At 49.5% G+C, this 20620-nt stretch overlaps 1 protein-coding gene across 1 annotated transcript in view; it reads right to left on the reverse strand.

The window, feature by feature from the left end:
- The window catches only part of DPP10 (dipeptidyl peptidase like 10), a 318952-nt gene that overhangs the window by 279238 nt on the left and 19094 nt on the right, over positions 1-20620 (reverse strand). Inside the window, exon 2 of the mRNA XM_082261092.1 lies at positions 254-368. Coding sequence (XP_082117218.1) covers positions 254-368 — 115 coding nt within the window. The remainder of the gene's footprint in view (positions 1-253; positions 369-20620) is intronic.

Consider the following 20620-nt stretch of genomic DNA (forward strand, 5'->3'; position numbering starts at 1 on the left):
ATCAATGGGGTGGAGTCACTACTCTAATGACTCAGTGAGTCCTGTAAACATTCCTCAGCACAGCTGAAATAGAGCTCCCCCTGCTGGCTGGATAGAATACTGCATTGTAATTAGTGAAATATTTCCAGACACAGAAAACACATAACTGACATTGAGAGCGCTTAGATTCTGATCATAAACAATAAAATAATATTGGACACCACCACACATTCCCCGCCCTGACAGACTGAAGAGAAGGAAAGGTCAGACCCACCTGGAGTTAGTAGGATGACGGACATCGTAATGAGGGAGCAGACGATGAGAATAACCAGCAACGCAATGGCGATTCCTTTCCAGTTCTTCTGGGGCGGACTGCCCCCTCCCATTTCCTGCAGACACAAGACACACCCATGAGTTCTCTGTCACATGTCTGTATATATTTGTGTATTCAGAGTCTGCCTCCCCCAGAACTGCCCCTCCTTTGTACAGCCTCCACCATTCTCTGGTCCTCTACATCAGTGGTCCTCAACCCTGGCCTACAGGGCCCACTAACAGGCCAGATTTGCAAGATATCATTTGCTGCTCAGTGATTGCAGTACTCTAGTCTGCATCTCCCCAAGGTAATACCTAAAATCTGGCCTGTTAGTGGGCCCTGAGGACTGAAATTGAGGACCACTGCTATACATAAGGGAGGAGAGTCTTCAGCCTCTAATGGGAAGTCAAGGGGGATGGAGAGAGGATGGCTGGAGGCTGATTGGGGGACTCAGGAGAATTCGGAAAGTCCCATCAAAGGACATAAAGAGAACCTGTCCTTAAAAACATAAATTTAATCTTACAAGTAATCCCAGCAGTAGAAGGATTTCTCCTCCGGGTTCTCCTGACGAGGAGGGAGATCACAGATGTCTCTACAGAACATTTAATGATTTTATTTATAGGATTTCTGTCCCAATGACCCCCTCCCCCCTGGATTCCAGTCCCGCCAGTCCAGCTCTTGGCGGCTTTCCCCTTTGATATATATTATAAAAGGCTCCGTCCTGAGCGGCGGCTGATGATTTGCAAAGTGTTTCTGGGCCGGAGAGCAGCGAAGGAATAAAATAACGGTTAATCAATAAATGGATCACCCTAATCCGGCGAGTCATTCATTTACGGCCGGTTATTCCTGCATTTTATCTGATCTGATCTCACATGAAATGTGACCTAAAATGTAATTACCCCCCTGGCCTGGCCTGCTTCACCCCCCGCCACGATTTCCAGCACTGGCTGTCCTGGTGCCAGAAGAGCCCAACTCTGGGAAAGGGAGAGGAGGGGTGAGAATCCAGGTAAGGGTGGAGAGAAGCTCCAGGAAGAAGGCCAAGAATCCAGGTAAGGGTGGAGAGAAGCTCCAGGAAGAAGGCCAAGAATCCAGGTAAGGGTGGAGAGAAGCTCCAGGAAGAAGGCCAAGAATCCAGGTAAGGGCGGAGAGAAGCTCCTGGAAGAAGGCCAAGAATCCAGGTAAGGGTGGAGAGAAGCTCCTGGAAGAAGGCCAAGAATCCAGGTAAGGGTGGAGAGAAGCTCCAGGAAGAAGGCCAAGAATCCAGGTAAGGGTGGAGAGAAGCTCCAGGAAGAAGGCCAAGAATTCAGGTAAGGGCGGAGAGAAGCTCCAGGAAGAAGGCCAAGAATCCAGGTAAGGGTGGAGAGAAGCTCCAGGAAGAAGGCCAAGAATCCAGGTAAGGGTGGAGAGAAGCTCCAGGAAGAAGGCCAAGAATCCAGGTAAGGGCGGAGAGAAGCTCCAGGAAGAAGGCCAAGAATCCAGGTAAGGGCGGAGAGAAGCTCCAGGAAGAAGGCCAAGAATCCAGGTAAGGGCGGAGAGAAGCTCCAGGAAGAAGGCCAAGAATCCAGGTAAGGGCGGAGAGAAGCTCCAGGAAGAAGGCCAAGAATCCAGGTAAGGGCGGAGAGAAGCTCCAGGAAGAAGGCCAAGAATCCAGGTAAGGGCGGAGAGAAGCTCCAGGAAGAAGGCCAAGAATCCAGGTAAGGGCGGAGAGAAGCTCCAGGAAGAAGGCCAAGAATTCAGGTAAGGGCGGAGAGAAGCTCCAGGAAGAAGGCCAAGAATCCAGGTAAGGGCGGAGAGAAGCTCCAGGAAGAAGGCCAAGAATCCAGGTAAGGGCGGAGAGAAGCTCCAGGAAGAAGGCCAAGAATCCAGGTAAGGGCGGAGAGAAGCTCCAGGAAGAAGGCCAAGAATCCAGGTAAGGGTGGAGAGAAGCTCCAGGAAGAAGGCCAAGAATCCAGGTAAGGGTGGAGAGAAGCTCCAGGAAGAAGGCCAAGAATCCAGGTAAGGGCGGAGAGAAGCTCCAGGAAGAAGGCCAAGAATCCAGGTAAGGGTGGAGAGAAGCTCCAGGAAGAAGGCCAAGAATCCAGGTAAGGGTGGAGAGAAGCTCCAGGAAGAAGGCCAAGAATCCAGGTAAGGGTGGAGAGAAGCTCCAGGAAGAAGGCCAAGAATCCAGGTAAGGGCGGAGAGAAGCTCCAGGAAGAAGGCCAAGAATCCAGGTAAGGGCGGAGAGAAGCTCCAGGAAGAAGGCCAAGAATCCAGGTAAGGGCGGAGAGAAGCTCCAGGAAGAAGGCCAAGAATCCAGGTAAGGGTGGAGAGAAGCTCCTGGAAGAAGGCCAAGAATCCAGGTAAGGGTGGAGAGAAGCTCCAGGAAGAAGGCCAGAGACAAGATATCTACATATATAGAAGGTGAGAGATGGAAGACCGACTGAACAATCCATCAAACCTTGCCCACATACCGTACAATCTGACACCATCACCCCAACAATGATATCACGAGGTATGAGGCTTCCGGTGTCACAGCTGAATTGTATATTGTGTGACACCAGGGACCTCTCTGTACGATTCATATAAAATCCCCGAAAATTGGATATGTGATTGTGAGAATTGTATCCAGATCTCATGGTGTCAATGTATGGAGCAAATCCCGGCACTCCAACCTTCCAACTCTCCAATATGAAAGGCCGGAAGTACCAACGAATTCTTCCTGCAAACTGCAGGAACCTCTCCAGCCACCAATCACATTGACTTCCAGAACAGCTCTGCCTTTTGATTGGAGACTGAGGAGCCATTTTTCTTTTTACTAAGAACAGGTTGATACACCGGGCTTCTAATCCCTAAAATACTTTGTCCTGGACAAATGATTAGGAAGATCATCTGTCTTCTGCTGGATTGTACCGTACCCCCCCCCCCCCAAATCCACCCTGCCCCCGACCTCCCCAAATCCACCCTGCCCCCGACCTCCCCAAATCCACCCTGCCCCCGACCTCCCCAAATCCACCCTGCCCCCGACCTCCCCAAATCCACCCTGCCCCCGACCTCCCCAAATCCACCCTGCATTACTGCCTTCTGTGGTGCGGCAGTCATTTCATAACAGGCAGAATACTAAGGGCTCCTTCTCAGCAGCTCTGCACAGGATCCATAGTACTGTGCAGAGGGTTGTGGGATGATGGTCTAGGAGATAATGTCCTAAGAGATAATGGCCTATAGGATGATGACCTATAGGATGATGGCCTATAGGATGATGACCTATAGGATGATGGCCTATAGGATGATGGCCTATAGGATGATGGCCTATAGGATGATGACCTATAGGATGATGACCTATAGGATGATGACCTATAGGATGATGGCCTATAGGATGATGGCCTATAGGATGATGACCTATAGGATGATGACCTATAGGATGATGACCTATAGGATGATGGCCTATAGGATGATGGCCTATACCAAACCAATGTCTTCTAATAATCAATATACTCATCATCGCACCCAGAGGTCTGTTCTTCCTTCTTCGGTACGCAGGTTCTTCTATCAGAGGTGGCCAACAAGGGCCTCTTCCTCGGAGGTGAGGGCTCCAGAGGGCCCAGCTCCGGGAGAAGACAAAAGAGGGAAGGTTGGGACCTAAACTGCCCTCCAATCCAGCAGGCATGACCAATCAATTTATTTCCAATGACCTTCTCATGTTAGGAAGAGAAGAGCTACAGGAGCCACATACAGGGGAGCAGAGCAGAGAAGATAAAGGGACAGGATGAAAATCCCACCCAGAGAAAAAAGAAATAAAATGATCATTCTATAGTATGTAGGTGTGCAGAGAGCTGGGGGATGTGCTGCACGGTGCAAAGTGGACACAGGTGTATAGAGAGGGCCCCCCTCCCCCATAACTACTCCACATGGCCAGAGCACCAAACACCTGGATGAATAATACACCTGGCCTATACATCACATACCTGACCCGTACCTTCCACACCTGGACATCCCACATCAGTCTCTTAGTCCTCTCTTGAAGATTCCTCTAGTACTCTTTCTCAGCACTCTCCTCTAGCACTCACTCCTCTAGCACCCACTCCTCTAGCACTCACTCCTCTAGCACTCACCCCTCTAGCACTCACCCCTCTAGCACCCACTCCTCTAGCACCCACTCCTCTAGCACCCACTCCTCTAGCACTCTCCTATAGCACTATTTTTAGCACCCCCCAGGGCATCTCTTTTAGAATTGGCATGTTCTCTTGCAGTCCTCCATATTCCCCCATCACTCTCCTCTAGCACTCACTCCTCTTGCACTCACTTCTCTCCTCTAGCACTCACTCCTCTAGCACCCACTCCTCTAGCACCCACTCCTCTAGCACCCACTCCTCTAGCACTCACTCCTCTAGCACTCACTCCTCTAGCACCCACTCCTCTAGCACCCACTCCTCTAGCACCCACTCCTCTAGCACCCACTCCTCTAGCACTCACTCCTCTAGCACCCACTCCTCTAGCACCCACTGCTCTAGCACGCACCCCTCTAGCACTCACTCCTCTAGCACCCACTCCTCTAGCACCCACTGCTCTAGCACGCACCCCTCTAGCACTCTCCTATAGCACTATTTTTAGCACCCCCCAGGGCATCTCTTTTAGAATTGGCATGTTCTCTTACAGTCCTCCATATTCCCCCATCACTCTCCTCTAGCACTCACTCCTCTCCTCTAGCACTCACTCCTCTAGCACTCTCCTCTAGCACTCACTCTGGCACTCACTCTGGCACTCTCCTCTAGCACTCACTCCTCTCCTCTAGCACTATTTTTAGCACCCCCCCCCCCCCCAGGCCTGTCTTCTAGGAGTGGTGTGTCCTCCATATTCCCCCAGCACTCTCCTCTAGCACCCCCCCCCCCCAGGCCTGTCTTCTAGGAGTGGTGTGTCCTCCATATTCCCCCCAGCACTCTCCTCTAGCACCCCCCCCAGGCCTGTCTTCTAGGATTGGCGTGTCCTCTTGCAGTCCTCCATATTCCCCCAGCACTCTCTCCGGCACTTTCTCAGTGGATTGCGCAGCGTTTGATGGAGAACGCTCAGCTGGTGGGAGGATTCTTGCACTTGATTTCTCTTGTTCTATCGCTCAGATAAGAGGCTTTAGCAGCACAATGATAAATTATTGACAATAGTTCCACCCTGCGCCAGACTCTCTAATTTCCGACTCTTTTCAGCACATTCAGGCCGACCAGCATCTTCCAATTACCTGCAGATCCCTGTGGATGGGCTGCGTTGGGTAATGACTGCTCACTCGGATATTCAATAGCCATTAGCACGTGTTAAGCGGCGCACATTGGAAGAGGTGCGATCCTCTCCAAGAAATGAGATTTCTGTCTCTTGCTGCGCTCCCCTTCATTCTTCTTTCCCTTCGGGCCTCTCTGCCGCTGTGATCTCAGCGTGTCGCCTTCCGGCAGCCTCCAGAGACCAGCAGGACATATAGAAGAACAAATCCTTCCATCTCCCCATCCATTCATCTTTCCCGTTATTACTACAAAGTAATTAGAAGTTTCTGGCAATTTCAGGCTGAAAAACAGTAAAGTTTGTTGGTGGCCCGGCAATGGTTTTCCCATTGTCTTCCAGTGACGGTCCGATGGACCAAAGACAGAAGATTCAAAGTATGAAGAACAAAGCCTGGGCCAGATAGACAATCTCTGACCTCAATTGCAGCACCGCGCCCTCTACATCCCGCCGGATAATTGGCAGCGCTGAGGATATAAAAGGGGCTCAACGCTCCGCCGCATCCGGAAAATAACATCACTGTCATCCTGGCCTTCAAAGAGCGGCCGCCAGACATGGACACTGAAAGGGCCAAGAGACAGCAGAGAGATTCCAGCACAGAAACGGTCAGATCTCTCAGATTACCAATGAAAATACACAAAGGATCTCCTGATCCCCCCCGATACAACCAACGATGGATAACGGGGTTCAGGAAATCATCCCTGGCCTCATATGTGTCCTCACTAGGGTGACCACTGCCCGGGACAGTCCTGCATTTTGCAGGTCTGTCTCAGGCACCTTCATTCCGGGACAATGCACCCCCAAGCACCTTCATTCCGGGACAATGCACCCCCAGACACCTTTATTCCGGGACAATGCACCCCCAGGCCCCTTCATTCCGGGACAATGCACCCCCAGGCCCCTTCATTCCGGGACAATGCACCCCCAGGCCCCTTCATTCCAGGACAATGCACCGCCAGACCCCTTCATTCCAGGACAATGCACCGCCAGACCCCTTCATTTCGGGACAATGCACCCCCAGACACCTTCATTCCGGGACAATGCACCCCCAGACACCTTCATTCCGGGACAATGCACCCCCAGACACCTTCATATCTAAGGATTGGAAGGTAAGGGGGGGAGGGGTGTAAATATATCTAAGGAACAGTAACCTTTTTCATGTTGAACACCCCCTCCCCCCATTTACAATATTTAATATAAATATGGGCGGGGTCGGTCTTCTTCAGGATCCGGGTGGATGAAGTGCTCACTCTGCTGCAATCCAAGGTTGGGATCTACAAAGGTGATGCTTCCCGCCTCGGACCAATCATAGAGATATGGAAGATCCCAACGTATTCAATATAAAATAATAATGGATCGGCCATTTTTAGCTTTATTTGTAAATCACAGACCTGGAAGAAGCATGCAGCAAGTGAAGTGAGACTGAGGTCAGATCTGGCGGTCAGTGTGCAGACGGTGGATTAATCTCCAATGATTCTTCCTTCTTTCCATGTCAGTAAAATGTCTCCTATCAGTTCATTGTATTTCTAACCCTTCCCATCCCCCACCAACATTAGTGTCACATGATAAGCCACCAGCAGACAAGGTCAGGTGATCATGGGGTCAGGAGTGAAGGTCAGGGAAGGGTGAGCGGAGTTCTTCCTAAGGCTCCATGTCTGGCCTGGACACAATGCAGCGGGTCCCGGCTGAATCACTGACACTAAATAATTCACAATTCTCAGTCTTGGGGTCATGAAAGTTTGATGAGCCGGTTTGGCAGACGATTCATTATGTGAATGGATGGGTCAGGCGGGATGAGGCTTGTGGATAATACATGTTCAGGAAAACCGCACCAAAGACCATGGGAATCCACATCCTAACGATCGTCTTCTGCGGACAGACCGGAAAACCACCAACAATTCGATCTGTTCTTCTGGCCTCGGAACAAGAAACATCCCAACCCGAAACCGGTCAATGGAAAAGAGGAGGAGGGGCTCAACGGCCTTCCAATACACCAACGCTGCGTCTTCCTTCTCAATTCTATGTTATGGGTCAGTCATCGTCATGGCGTCCTATGTGACATGATGGAGGGACAGTCCTCCATGTCAGCTCTGCGTCTTCCTTCCCCCCAGTTCTATGTTATGGGTCAGTCATCGTCATGGCGTCCTATGTGACATGATGGAGGGACGGTCCTCCATGTCATCTCTGCGTCTTCCTTCTCAATTCTATGTTATGGGTCAGTCATCGCCATGGCGTCCTATGTGACAAGATGGAGGGACGGTCCTCCATGTCATCTCTGCGTCTTCCTTCTCAATTCTATGTTATGGGTCAGTCATCGCCATGGCGTCCTATGTGACATGATGGAGGGACGGTCCTCCATGTCATCTCTGCGTCTTCTTTTCCTCAGCTCTATGTTATGGGTCAGTCATCGTCATGGCGTCCTATGTGACATGATGGAGGGACGGTCCTCCATGTCATCTCTGCGTCTTCCTTCTCCTCAGCTCTAGGTTATGGGTCAGTCATCGTCATGGCGTCCTATGTGACATGATGGAGGGACGGTCCTCCATGTCATCTCTGCGTCTTCCTTCCCCCCAGTTCTATGTTATGGGTCAGTCATCGTCATGGCGTCCTATGTGACATGATGGAGGGACGGTCCTCCATGTCATCTCTGCGTCTTCCTTCTCAATTCTATGTTATGGGTCAGTCATCGCCATGGCGTCCTATGTGACATGATGGAGGGACGGTCCTCCATGTCATCTCTGCGTCTTCCTTCTCCTCAGCTCTATGTTATGGGTCAGTCATCGCCATGGCGTCCTATGTGACATGATGGAGGGACGGTCCTCCATGTCATCTCTGCGTCTTCCTTCTCAATTCTATGTTATGGGTCAGTCATCGCCATGGCGTCCTATGTGACATGATGGAGGGACGGTCCTCCATGTCATCTCTGCGTCTTCCTTCTCCTCAGTTCTATGTTATGGGTCAGTCATCACCATGGCGTCCTATGTGACATGATGGATGGACGGTCCTCCATGTCATCTCTGCGTCTTCCTTCTCCTCAGCTCTATGTTATGGGTCAGTCATCGTCATTGCATCCTATGTGACATGATGGAGGGACGGTCCTCCATGTCATCTCTGCGTCTTCCTTCCCCCTCAATTCTATGTTATGGGTCAGTCATCGTCATGGCGTCCTATGTGACATGATGGAGGGACGGTCCTCCATGTCATCTCTGCGTCTTCCTTCTCCTCAGCTCTATGTTATGGGTCAGTCATCGTCATTGCATCCTATGTGACATGATGGAGGGACAGTCCTCCATGTCATCTCTGCGTCTTCCTTCTCAATTCTATGTTATGGGTCAGTCATCGCCATGGCGTCCTATGTGACATGATGGAGGGACGGTCCTCCATGTCATCCCTGCGTCTTCCTTCTCCTCAGTTCTATGTTATGGGTCAGTCATCGCCATGGCGTCCTATGTGACATGATGGAGGGACGGTCCTCCATGTCATCTCTGCGTCTTCCTTCTTGTCAGATCTATGTTATGGGTCAGTCATCGCCATGGCGTCCTATGTGACATGATGGAGGGACGGTCCTCCATGTCATCTCTGAGTCTTCCTTCTCCTCAGATTATGTTATGGGTCAGTCATCACCATGGTGTCCTATGTGACATGATGGAGGGACGGTCCTCCAGGTCATCTCTGCGACTTCCTTCTCCTCAGTTCTAGGTTATGGGTCAGTCATCGTCATGGCATCCTATGTGACATGATGGAGGGACGGTCCTCCATGTCATCTCTGCGTCTTCCTTCTCCTCAGATTATGTTATGGGTCAGTCATCACCATGGTGTCCTATGTGACATGATGGAGGGACGGTCCTCCATGTCATCTCTGCGTCTTCCTTCTCAATTCTATGTTATGGGTCAGTCATCGCCATGGCGTCCTATGTGACATGATGGAGGGACGGTCCTCCATGTCATCTCTGCGTCTTCCTTCTCCTCAGATCTATGTTATGGGTCAGTCATCGCCATGGCGTCCTATGTGACATGATGGAGGGACGGTCCTCCATGTCATCTCTGCGTCTTCCTTCCCCCCAGTTCTATGTTATGGGTCAGTCATCGCCATGGTGTCCTATGTGACATGATGGAAGGACGGTCCTCCATGTCAGCTCTGCGTCTTCCTTCCCCCCAGTTCTATGTTATGGGTCAGTCATCGTCATGGCGTCCTATGTCACCTGATAGAAGAACGGTCAGGCAGATTGCCCATTTGCCCAGACTGATCCATTTAAGTCGGATTCCTTGGATCTGGGAAACATGACGTGAATATGAGGCTTCTGGTGATATTCCGATGTGATGATGACATTGAATGCAATGTGCAAATCACAGCTGAAATTTGTTCTAATTGCCAGGGAATCATCTGGAGCCGCCATTTATTTGTGTATGTGGTGGGAATATCTCCGTATATCAGATTTTCTGCTTCATTGGCCTCTGGCTCAGATAATACATGAATGTTATCTCCCTCCTGACATCTTCTAATGTCACCACCTCTGTGTCATCCTCTCCATGGGAAGAACATCAGACATGGTGTCTGGAGATAGGAAATGTCATCTTTATATGGAAGTTCCAGGAATGGATAATAGAATAATAGATGTTGTATTCAAATCCTACATCCGATAAGGATTAATGTCTGTAACTCCGAGGACGTGACTCTCCCGTAAATATCAGGCTTCTGCCGGCTTCCGATTTCTGAGCACTGCTAAACCTGGTGAGAAATCCACCGAAATTATCCACCAATAGAATCCAGCAATGTGATCCACCAATAGAATCCATCAATGTGATCTACCAATAGAATCCAGCAATGTGATCCACCAATAGAATCCATCAATGTGATCCACCAATAGAATCCAGCAAAGTGATCTACCAATAGAATCCAGCAATGTGATCCACCAATAGAATCCAGCAAAGTGATCCACCAATAGAATCCAGCAATGTGATCCACCAATAGAATCCAGCAATGTGATCCACCATAATCCATCAATATAATCCATCAATATAATCCATTAATATGATCCACCAGAAGAATTCATCCACATGATTCACCAATAGAATTCATCCACATGATTCACCCATAGAATTCATCCACATGATTCACCCATAGAATTCATCTACATGATTCACCCATAGAATTCATCCACATGATTCACCCATAGAATTCATCCACATGATTCACCCATAGAATTCATCTACATGATTCACCAATAGAATTCATCTACATGATTCACCAATAGAATTCATCTACATGATTCACCAAGGTTGCCAACTACTCCTAAATTTATGGAAATGTAAAATCAGCCGATTTACAAACTATCCGTAGATGTCTGTTATGGGCGTGGCTGACCTTAAAAAAAAAAGATGGCCGCTGTCTGGCTTAGGAATTGGGAGCACAGTTCTGAAGCCAGCTGGGCTCAGGCAGGCTCAGACGGCGGGGCGGGGCTTGTGGGATGTCATAGTGCCACTTGGTGCATTTTATGAATTACACGACTCCTGGGGGAGCTGGGACTTGGAAGCGCTGCTGGCCGCAGGGACTGTCACTGGAGGAGAAGAGGTGGTGATCACCAGGATCAAACCAGATGAGCCGCTCCATGGACCGTGTCTGACCGCCCTGCACCCGAGCGAGAAATGGAGGAGATCAGTGACAGCGCCAGCCTCCTGCCAGGGCACACAGACTGTGAGGGGGGGTTACTGATGTAAGGGGGGGTATATAAACTATGGCAGTGATGGCGAACCTTGGCACCCCAGATGTATAAAACGACATTTCCCATAAAGCTAAACTACACTGCAGAGTGCCAGAGCATCATGGGAGATGTAGTTACATAACATCCGGGAGCCAAGGTTCCCCATTAGCCACTTGCATTCCCCACACCATTTCTGGCACTCCACTCCTACATGGAAAATTCATCAATTTTTTGCTAGAAAATTACCCCTGTGACGGAACAGGACACCCGGGCTGGGTATCTCCACCAAGAATCTGCTTCCTAAGCTCTGGAACACGGGATCCGTGAATCTGGCTATAGTTACCCCAAGAACTAGACAGTACAAGTTTTGGAGTGAAACCAGATTCAAACTGTTTATTCAAACACAAAGCACAAGGAGATAAACACTTCTGGGACAACCCCTCCCCCTTAGTCAATCCACACAACATACACATCCCATAATAAGCTTACTCAAGGCAGACAGGAACAATAGAACAATGGAATGCAGGTATTCAACAATAACAAACCCCCGCCCCACTAGCAGGAGTCTGAAGCACTTTTGCAATTTCCTAGCAATCTGCAATATATCTTCATATATTTCCTGAGGGACACCTTTCAGCAATTTCATTGTCCCAAGTGAAATAGGTCCCTCACTCCCCCAACACAAACCACACATATGGAACCCAGGATAACCGGGGTAACACGAAAGTCCAGTGTGGTTGTACAGCGAGTCTGATTAGTGCAGACCCGACTGGGGTTCTTGGTCACCCCGTGCCCCTAATAGACACAGGGTGACTTACACATAGGGGGGCCGGGAAAGCTGGACAAGGAGTCTCCCAACCTCCCTAAAGCAATCTGGGCTCCACAAGCCCTCCAACCACGTCACATATCTCCCCTTTCGGCAGGAGACTAACATAGGAGACCCCAAATGGGTTGTCTTCTAAGTTAGTCCATAGTTCCAGTCCCCCAATGTCTGCACCCACACAGTACCCCAAACAAATTGTCCGGAACAGATCGTTACTCACCCAGCCAACCTCTGCCTCTCTTGTAGAACACAACCCCTGCTGGGGAGAAGTGTGGACTGGTCCTTCTCCCTGGAGTCCATTTATCCCCTGGAGAGAAGACAGGGTGACTGGGCTCACTCCATGCTGTTGGGGATCTGGGCCGACTACCCAGCATCCCTGGGGTATCCAGGTGGAGACTGTAGTCTCATATACTTTTCTGTATGAAAATCCCCCAGTGCTTGTACAACAAGGCTGACATCCTCCTGTCCCAATGCCAGACCTTTTTCTGGGGTTGTGTAAGTGGAAACCGAAGTCCCATCCACTACCACAGGAAATCCATCTTCTATTAGTTGGGGGCAGAGGCCAGCAGCACTCTGCCCTGTTGCCAGCTCTTCTGCTGGGTTTCTGTCAGTGAATACCGCAGTCCCATCCACTGATATCAGCTCAAGCTGCAGTTGTGAGGTGCCGATTGCATTCTCACCCTGGAGGTCCTGCCGAGGTGATTGTTGTGGGCAGAGGCCAGTAGTGTTCTGCCCAGCTTCCAGCTCTTCCACTGGGCAGTAAATTGAAACATCGGTGACCTTACACAAATCCTTCAGGGCCACCGATTGTTGTAGGCAGGGGTCCACAGCGCCATGCTCTGAAGTCAGCTCTTCTGCAGGAGGCTCACCGGGTTGTTTCTCCTCAACAGAAAGGTCTATTAAATCCCCGGTCTCTGGTGGTGTCTGGGGATCGAGGTTCACCATCTCCTGTCTGTGGAATCCAGAAGATGTTATTGGTGCTGGGCAGAGGCTGGCAGAGCTCTGTCCTGTTGTCAGCACTTCAGCTTTGGGAACAGCAATCTCCGGAGTTTCCACTGCAGACTCATAGGCATGCTGCTGAACGTGTTCTAGTAGTATCCTGTATGCCCTTTCCAGATGCTGTTCTTTCCTTAGCAAGTGTTCTAGATCAGGTTCAAGCTCTGAGACCCCTGTGAGACGGAGCATAGCCTCTCTGTATTCTCGCAGGTTCTCAAGGGTAGGTTCCCCTTCAGCACCAAACACAAAGACATCTGTAAGGCTCTCCCACAGCAATCCAGGGCCACCAAAGTCCTATCCCTCCGGAGAGCATTCTGATGTCTCTCCTAAATATTTCTGCTCTGCGTGCCATTGCAGAGCCCGATACCGATTGTCCAGCTCTATCTCCTGCTGGACCAGCCTGTCCAACTCCGATACCCATTGCTCCTGGGGCCGCTCTCCCAGGAATGCCATCCGCAACTTCCGTTGATCACTGGCCCATTCCCCAGTGGTTGGAAAGCACCTGCCCTGGTATATACCAGCAAGCTGGAGGGCTCCAAGCCAGAGCCCCACCCGAATCTGCTGCCTGAGCTCCAGGTATTGATCCGTAGACACCGTCCTGGGGTATACTGAAAGGGCAATCCGCAGCACCCCCGTGAACTCTGATGCCAGGTCCATATCTCCTTTGTAGACAGTGGCGTAGCATGGGGGGTGCATGGGGGGCCGGCCGCACCGGGCGCAACATCTGGGGGGCGCATCCGCAGTGTCACTCTGTCTGTCTGACTCTGACATACACAGTTCACACACTGTCTGCGGCTGCCTCCATCTTTTGACTGGGAGATGTCCAGCATGGCCGCCCTATGGCTGAAAATGGCGGGTCGGGGCGGGGCTGGACTGTGCCTCACCTGTCCATTGGTGTAGGGTCTCTCGGCATTGAAAGGGGGGCATGCTGGTCATTCTGCATTGAAAGGGGGCACGCTGGTCTCTCTGCATTGTATGGGGGCACGCTGGTCTCTCTGCATTGAAAGGGGGCACGCTGATCTCTCTGCATTGAAAGGGGGCACGCTGATCTCTCTGCATTGAAAGGGGGCACGCTGGTCATTCTGCATTGAAAGGGGGCACGCTGGTCATTCTGCATTGAAAGGGGGCACGCTGGTCATTTTGCATTGAAAGGGGGCACGCTGGTCATTCTGCATTGAAAGGGGGCACGCTGGTCATTCTGCATTGAAAGGGGGCACGCTGGTCACTCTGCATTGAAAGGGGGCACGCTGGTCACTCTGCATTGAAAGGGGGCACGCTGGTCACTCTGCATTGAAAGGGGGCACGCTGATCTCTCTGCATTGAATGGGGGCACGCTGATCTCTCTGCATTGAATGGGGGCACGCTGGTCTCTCTGCATTGAATGGGGGCACGCTGGTCTCTCTGCATTGAATGGGAGCACGCTGGTCTCTCTGCATTGAATGGGAGCACGCTGGTCACTCTGCATTGAAAGGGGGCACGCTGGTCACTCTGCATTGAAAGGGGGCACGCTGGTCTCTCTGCATTGAAAGGGGGCACGCTGGTCATTCAAACTTGTATTTAGATGCATTTTACTTTAATTACATCAGTATTTTCATAACAAACAATACATGTGCTTAGGGGGTAAGGGTTTCTTTAACTAATCTAGTGGAAGAGACTCGAGTGCTAAAATCCCACGGGTTAGGGGGCGCAAATTACTTGCCTTGCCCCGGGTGCTGACAACCCACGCTACGCCACTGGTTGTAGAGACCAAAGTCTGCTATCCCGATCTTGGATCCCGGTGGAGGTTTGGATGTCCCAGACTGCAGGAAGCATCCCACCGCTGCCACCAATGTGACGGAATCCGGACACTGTGACTGGGTATCTCCGCCAAGAACCTGCTTCCTAAGCTCTGGAACACGGGATCCGTGAATCTGGCTATAGTTACCCCAAGAACTCGACAGTACAAGTTTTGGAGTGAAAGCAGAATCAAACTGTTTATTGAAAAACAATGCACAAGGAAATATACACTCTGACAACCCCTCCCCCTTAGCCAATCCACACAAACATACACATCCCATAATAAGCTTACTCAAGGCAGACAGGAACAATAGAACAATGGAATGCAGGAATTCAACAATAACAAACCTCCACCCCACTAGCAAGAGTCTATAAAAACACTTTATGCAATACCCTAGCAATCTGCAGTATATCTTCATATATTTCCTGAGGGACATTGTTCAGAAATATTATTGTCCCAAGTGAAAGAGCCCCTCCCCCAACACAAACCACACATATAGAACCCAGGATACCCGGGGTAACGCGAAAGGCTGAGTCCAGTGTCGTTGTACAGCGAGTCTGATTAGTACAGACCAGACTGGGGTTCTCTAATAGACACAGGGTGACTTACACATAAGAGGGGCCGGGGAAGCTGGACAAGGAGTCTCCCAACCTCCCTAAAGCAATCTGTGTTCCACAAGCCCCCCAACCAAAGGGACTCAGGTAACAACCCCCACATATATACATATACTCAGGTAACAACCCCCTACATATATATATAAATATATATATATTTTTTTTTTTTTGCAGAGATACTAGGGAATAAAATGGCGCTCATTGCAACTTTTTATGTCACGCGTATTTGCGCAGATATTTTTCAAATGCGTTTTTCTGGGGAAAAAAACTGTTTTATGTATAGAAAAAAAGCAAACAAAAAATTAGCCTAATTTATTTCTATAATGAGAAAGATGATGATACGCCGAGTAAATAGATATTCAAATGTCACGCTATCAAACTTCGGTACTTAAAATACTTCGTAGGCGACGCTTTAAAAATGTTTACAGGTTAGCAGTTTAGAGTTACAGAGGCGGTTCGGGGATAGAATAATCGCTCTCTCGCTCGAACGATCGCAGCGATATCTCACTGAATGCTGTCTACATATGTGGGCGTGACCTACGCATGCGTTCACTTCTGTGTGCAAACACACAGGGACAGGGACGGGGAGGGGGACGGGGACAGGGACGGGAACAGGGACAGGGACGAGGAGGGGGACGGGGACAGGGGACGGGGACAGGGACGGGAACAGGGACAGGGACGGGGAGGGGGACGGGAACAGGGACAGGGACGGGGAGGGGGATGGGGAGGGGGACGGGAACAGGGACAGGGACGGGGAGGGGGATGGGGACACTTTACTTTTTTTTTAATTGTTTATTTTATTTCAAATTATTTTATTTTTACATTTTTCCCTTAATTTATTTATTTATTTATTTTTATCACTTTTATTCCTTTTACAAGAAATGTAAACATCCCTTATAATAAGAATAGGGATGACAGGTCCTCTTTATGGAGGGATCCTCTGTAATAGGAATAGGGATGACAGGTCCTCTTTATGGAGGGATCCCCTGTAATAGGAATAGGGATGACAGGTCCTCTTTATGGAGGGATCCCGTGTAATAGGAATAGGGGTGACAGATCCTCTTTATGGAGGGATCCCCTGTAATAGGAATAGGGATGACGGGTCCTCTTTATGGAGGGATCCCCTGTAATAGGAATAGGGATGACGGGTCCTCTTTATGGAGGGATCCCCTGTAATAGGAATAGGGATGACAGGTCCTCTTTATGGAGGGATCCCCTGTAATAGGAATAGGGATGACAGATCCTCTTTATGGAGGGATCCCCTGTAATATGAATAGGGATGACAGATCCTCTTTATGGAGGGATCCCCTGTAATAGGAATAGGGATGACAGGTCCTCTTTATGGAGGGATCCCCTGTAATAGGAATAGGGATGACAGATCCTCTTTATGGAGGGATCCCCTGTAATAGGAATAGGGATGACAGATCCTCTTTATGGAGGGATCCCCTGTAATATGAATAGGGATGACAGATCCTCTTTATGGAGGGATCCCCTGTAATATGAATAGGGATGACAGATCCTCTTTATGGAGGGATCCCCTGTAATAGGAATAGGGATGACAGGTCCTCTTTATGGAGGGATCCCCTGTAATAGGAATAGGGATGACAGGTCCTCTTTATGGAGGGATCCCCTGTAATAGGAATAGGGATGACAGGTCCTCTTTATGGAGGGATCCCCTGTAATAGGAATAGGGATGACATGTCCTCTTTATGGAGGGATCCCCTGTAATAGGAATAGGGATGACAGGTCCTCTTTATGGAGGGATCCCCTGTAATAGGAATAGGGATGACAGGTCCTCTTTATGGAGGGATCCCCTGTAATAGGAATAGGGATGACAGATCCGCTTTATGGAGGGATCCCCTGTAATAGGAATAGGGATGACAGGTCCTCTTTATGGAGAGATCCCTTATAATAAGAATAGGGATGACAGGTCCTCTTTATGGAGGGATCCCCTGTAATAGGAATAGGGATGACAGGTCCTCTTTATGGAGGGATCCCCTGTAATAAGAATAGGGATGACAGGTCCTCTTTATGGAGAGATCCCTTATAATAAGAATAGGGATGACAGGTCCTCTTTATGGAGGGATCCCCTGTAATAGGAATAGGGATGACAGGTCCTCTTTATGGAGAGATCCCTTATAATAAGAATAGGGATGACAGGTCCTCTTTATGGAGGGATCCCCTGTAATAGGAATAGGGATGACAGGTCCTCTTTATGGAGAGATCCCTTATAATAAGAATAGGGATGACAGGTCCTCTTTATGGAGGGATCCCCTGTAATAGGAATAGGGATGACAGGTCCTCTTTATGGAGGGATCCCCTGTAATAGGAATAGGGATGACAGGTCCTCTTTATGGAGAGATCCCTGTAATAGGAATAGGGATGACAGGTCCTCTTTATGGAGGGATCCCCTGTAATAGGAATAGGGATGACAGGTCCTCTTTATGGAGGGATCCCCTGTAATAGGAATAGGGATGACAGGTCCTCTTTATGGAGGGATCCCCTGTAATAGGAATAGGGATGACGGGTCCTCTTTATGGAGAGATCCCTTATAATAAGAATAGGGATGACAGGTCCTCTTTATGGAGGGATCCCCTGTAATAGGAATAGGGATGACAGGTCCTCTTTATGGAGGGATCCCCTGTAATAGGAATAGGGATGACAGGTCCTCTTTATGGAGGGATCCCCTGTAATAGGAATAGGGATGACAGGTCCTCTTTATGGAGGGATCCCCTGTAATAGAATAGGGATGACAGATCCTCTTTATGGAGGGATCCCCTGTAATAGGAATAGGGATGACAGGTCCTCTTTATGGAGGGATCCCCTGTAATAGGAATAGGGATGACAGGTCCTCTTTATGGAGGGATCCCCTGTAATAGGAATAGGGATGACAGGTCCTCTTTATGGAGGGATCCCCTGTAATAGGAATAGGGATGACGGGTCCTCTTTATGGAGGGATCCCCTGTAATAGGAATAGGGATGACAGGTCCTCTTTATGGAGGGATCCCCTGTAATAGGAATAGGGATGACAGGTCCTCTTTATGGAGGGATCCCCTGTAATAGGAATAGGGATGACAGGTCCTCTTTATGGAGGGATCCCCTGTAATAGGAATAGGGATGACAGGTCCTCTTTATGGAGGGATCCCCTGTAATAGGAATAGGGATGACAGATCCTCTTTATGGAGGGATCCCCTGTAATAGGAATAGGGATGACGGGTCCTCTTTATGGAGGGATCCCCTGTAATAGGAATAGGGATGACAGGTCCTCTTTATGGAGGGATCCCCTGTAATAGGAATAGGGATGACGGGTCCTCTTTATGGAGGGATCCCCTGTAATAGGAATAGGGATGACAGGTCCTCTTTATGGAGGGATCCCCTGTAATAGGAATAGGGATGACAGGTCCTCTTTATGGAGGGATCCCCTGTAATAGGAATAGGGATGACAGGTCCTCTTTATGGAGGGATCCCCTGTAATAGGAATAGGGATGACGGGTCCTCTTTATGGAGGGATCCCCTGTAATAGGAATAGGGATGACAGGTCCTCTTTATGGAGGGATCCCCTGTAATAGGAATAGGGATGACAGGTCCTCTTTATGGAGGGATCCCCTGTAATAGGAATAGGGATGACAGGTCCTCTTTATGGAGGGATCCCCTGTAATAGGAATAGGGATGACGGGTCCTCTTTATGGAGGGATCCCCTGTAATAGGAATAGGGATGACAGGTCCTCTTTATGGAGGGATCCCCTGTAATAGGAATAGGGATGACGGGTCCTCTTTATGGAGGGATCCCCTGTAATAGGAATAGGGATGACAGGTCCTCTTTATGGAGGGATCCCCTGTAATAGGAATAGGGATGACAGGTCCTCTTTATGGAGGGATCCCCTGTAATAGGAATAGGGATGACAGGTCCTCTTTATGGAGGGATCCCCTGTAATAGGAATAGGGATGACGGGTCCTCTTTATGGAGGGATCCCCTGTAATAGGAATAGGGATGACGGGTCCTCTTTATGGAGGGATCCCCTGTAATAGGAATAGGGATGACAGGTCCTCTTTATGGAGGGATCCCCTGTAATAGGAATAGGGATGACAGGTCCTCTTTATGGAGGGATCCCCTGTAATAGGAATAGGGATGACAGGTCCTCTTTATGGAGGGATCCCCTGTAATAGGAATAGGGATGACGGGTCCTCTTTATGGAGGGATCCCCTGTAATAGGAATAGGGATGACGGGTCCTCTTTATGGAGGGATCCCCTGTAATAGGAATAGGGATGACGGGTCCTCTTTATGGAGGGATCCCCTGTAATAGGAATAGGGATGACAGGTCCTCTTTATGGAGGGATCCCCTGTAATAGGAATAGGGATGACAGGTCCTCTTTATGGAGGGATCCCCTGTAATAGGAATAGGGATGACAGGTCCTCTTTATGGAGGGATCCCCTGTAATAGGAATAGGGATGACAGGTCCTCTTTATGGAGGGATCCCCTGTAATAGGAATAGGGATGACAGATCCTCTTTATGGAGGGATCCCCTGTAATAGGAATAGGGATGACGGGTCCTCTTTATGGAGGGATCCCCTGTAATAGGAATAGGGATGACAGGTCCTCTTTATGGAGGGATCCCCTGTAATAGGAATAGGGATGACAGGTCCTCTTTATGGAGGGATCCCCTGTAATAGGAATAGGGATGACATGTCCTCTTTATGGAGGGATCCCCTGTAATAGGAATAGGGATGACGGGTCCTCTTTATGGAGGGATCCCCTGTAATAGGAATAGGGATGACGGGTCCTCTTTATGGAGGGATCCCCTGTAATAGGAATAGGGATGACAGGTCCTCTTTATGGAGGGATCCCCTGTAATAGGAATAGGGATGACAGATCCTCTTTATGGAGGGATCCCCTGTAATAGGAATAGGGATGACAGGTCCTCTTTATGGAGGGATCCCCTGTAATAGGAATAGGGATGACAGGTCCTCTTTATGGAGGGATCCCCTGTAATAGGAATAGGGATGACAGGTCCTCTTTATGGAGGGATCCCCTGTAATAGGAATAGGGATGACAGGTCCTCTTTATGGAGGGATCACCTGTAATAGGAATAGGGATGACAGGTCCTCTTTATGGAGGGATCCCCTGTAATAGGAATAGGGATAACAGGTCCTCTTTATGGAGGGATCCCCTGTAATA

This window comes from Pelophylax lessonae (assembly GCF_965119305.1).
Source record: "Pelophylax lessonae genome assembly, chromosome: 6".
Lineage (NCBI taxonomy): Eukaryota > Metazoa > Chordata > Amphibia > Anura > Ranidae > Pelophylax > Pelophylax lessonae.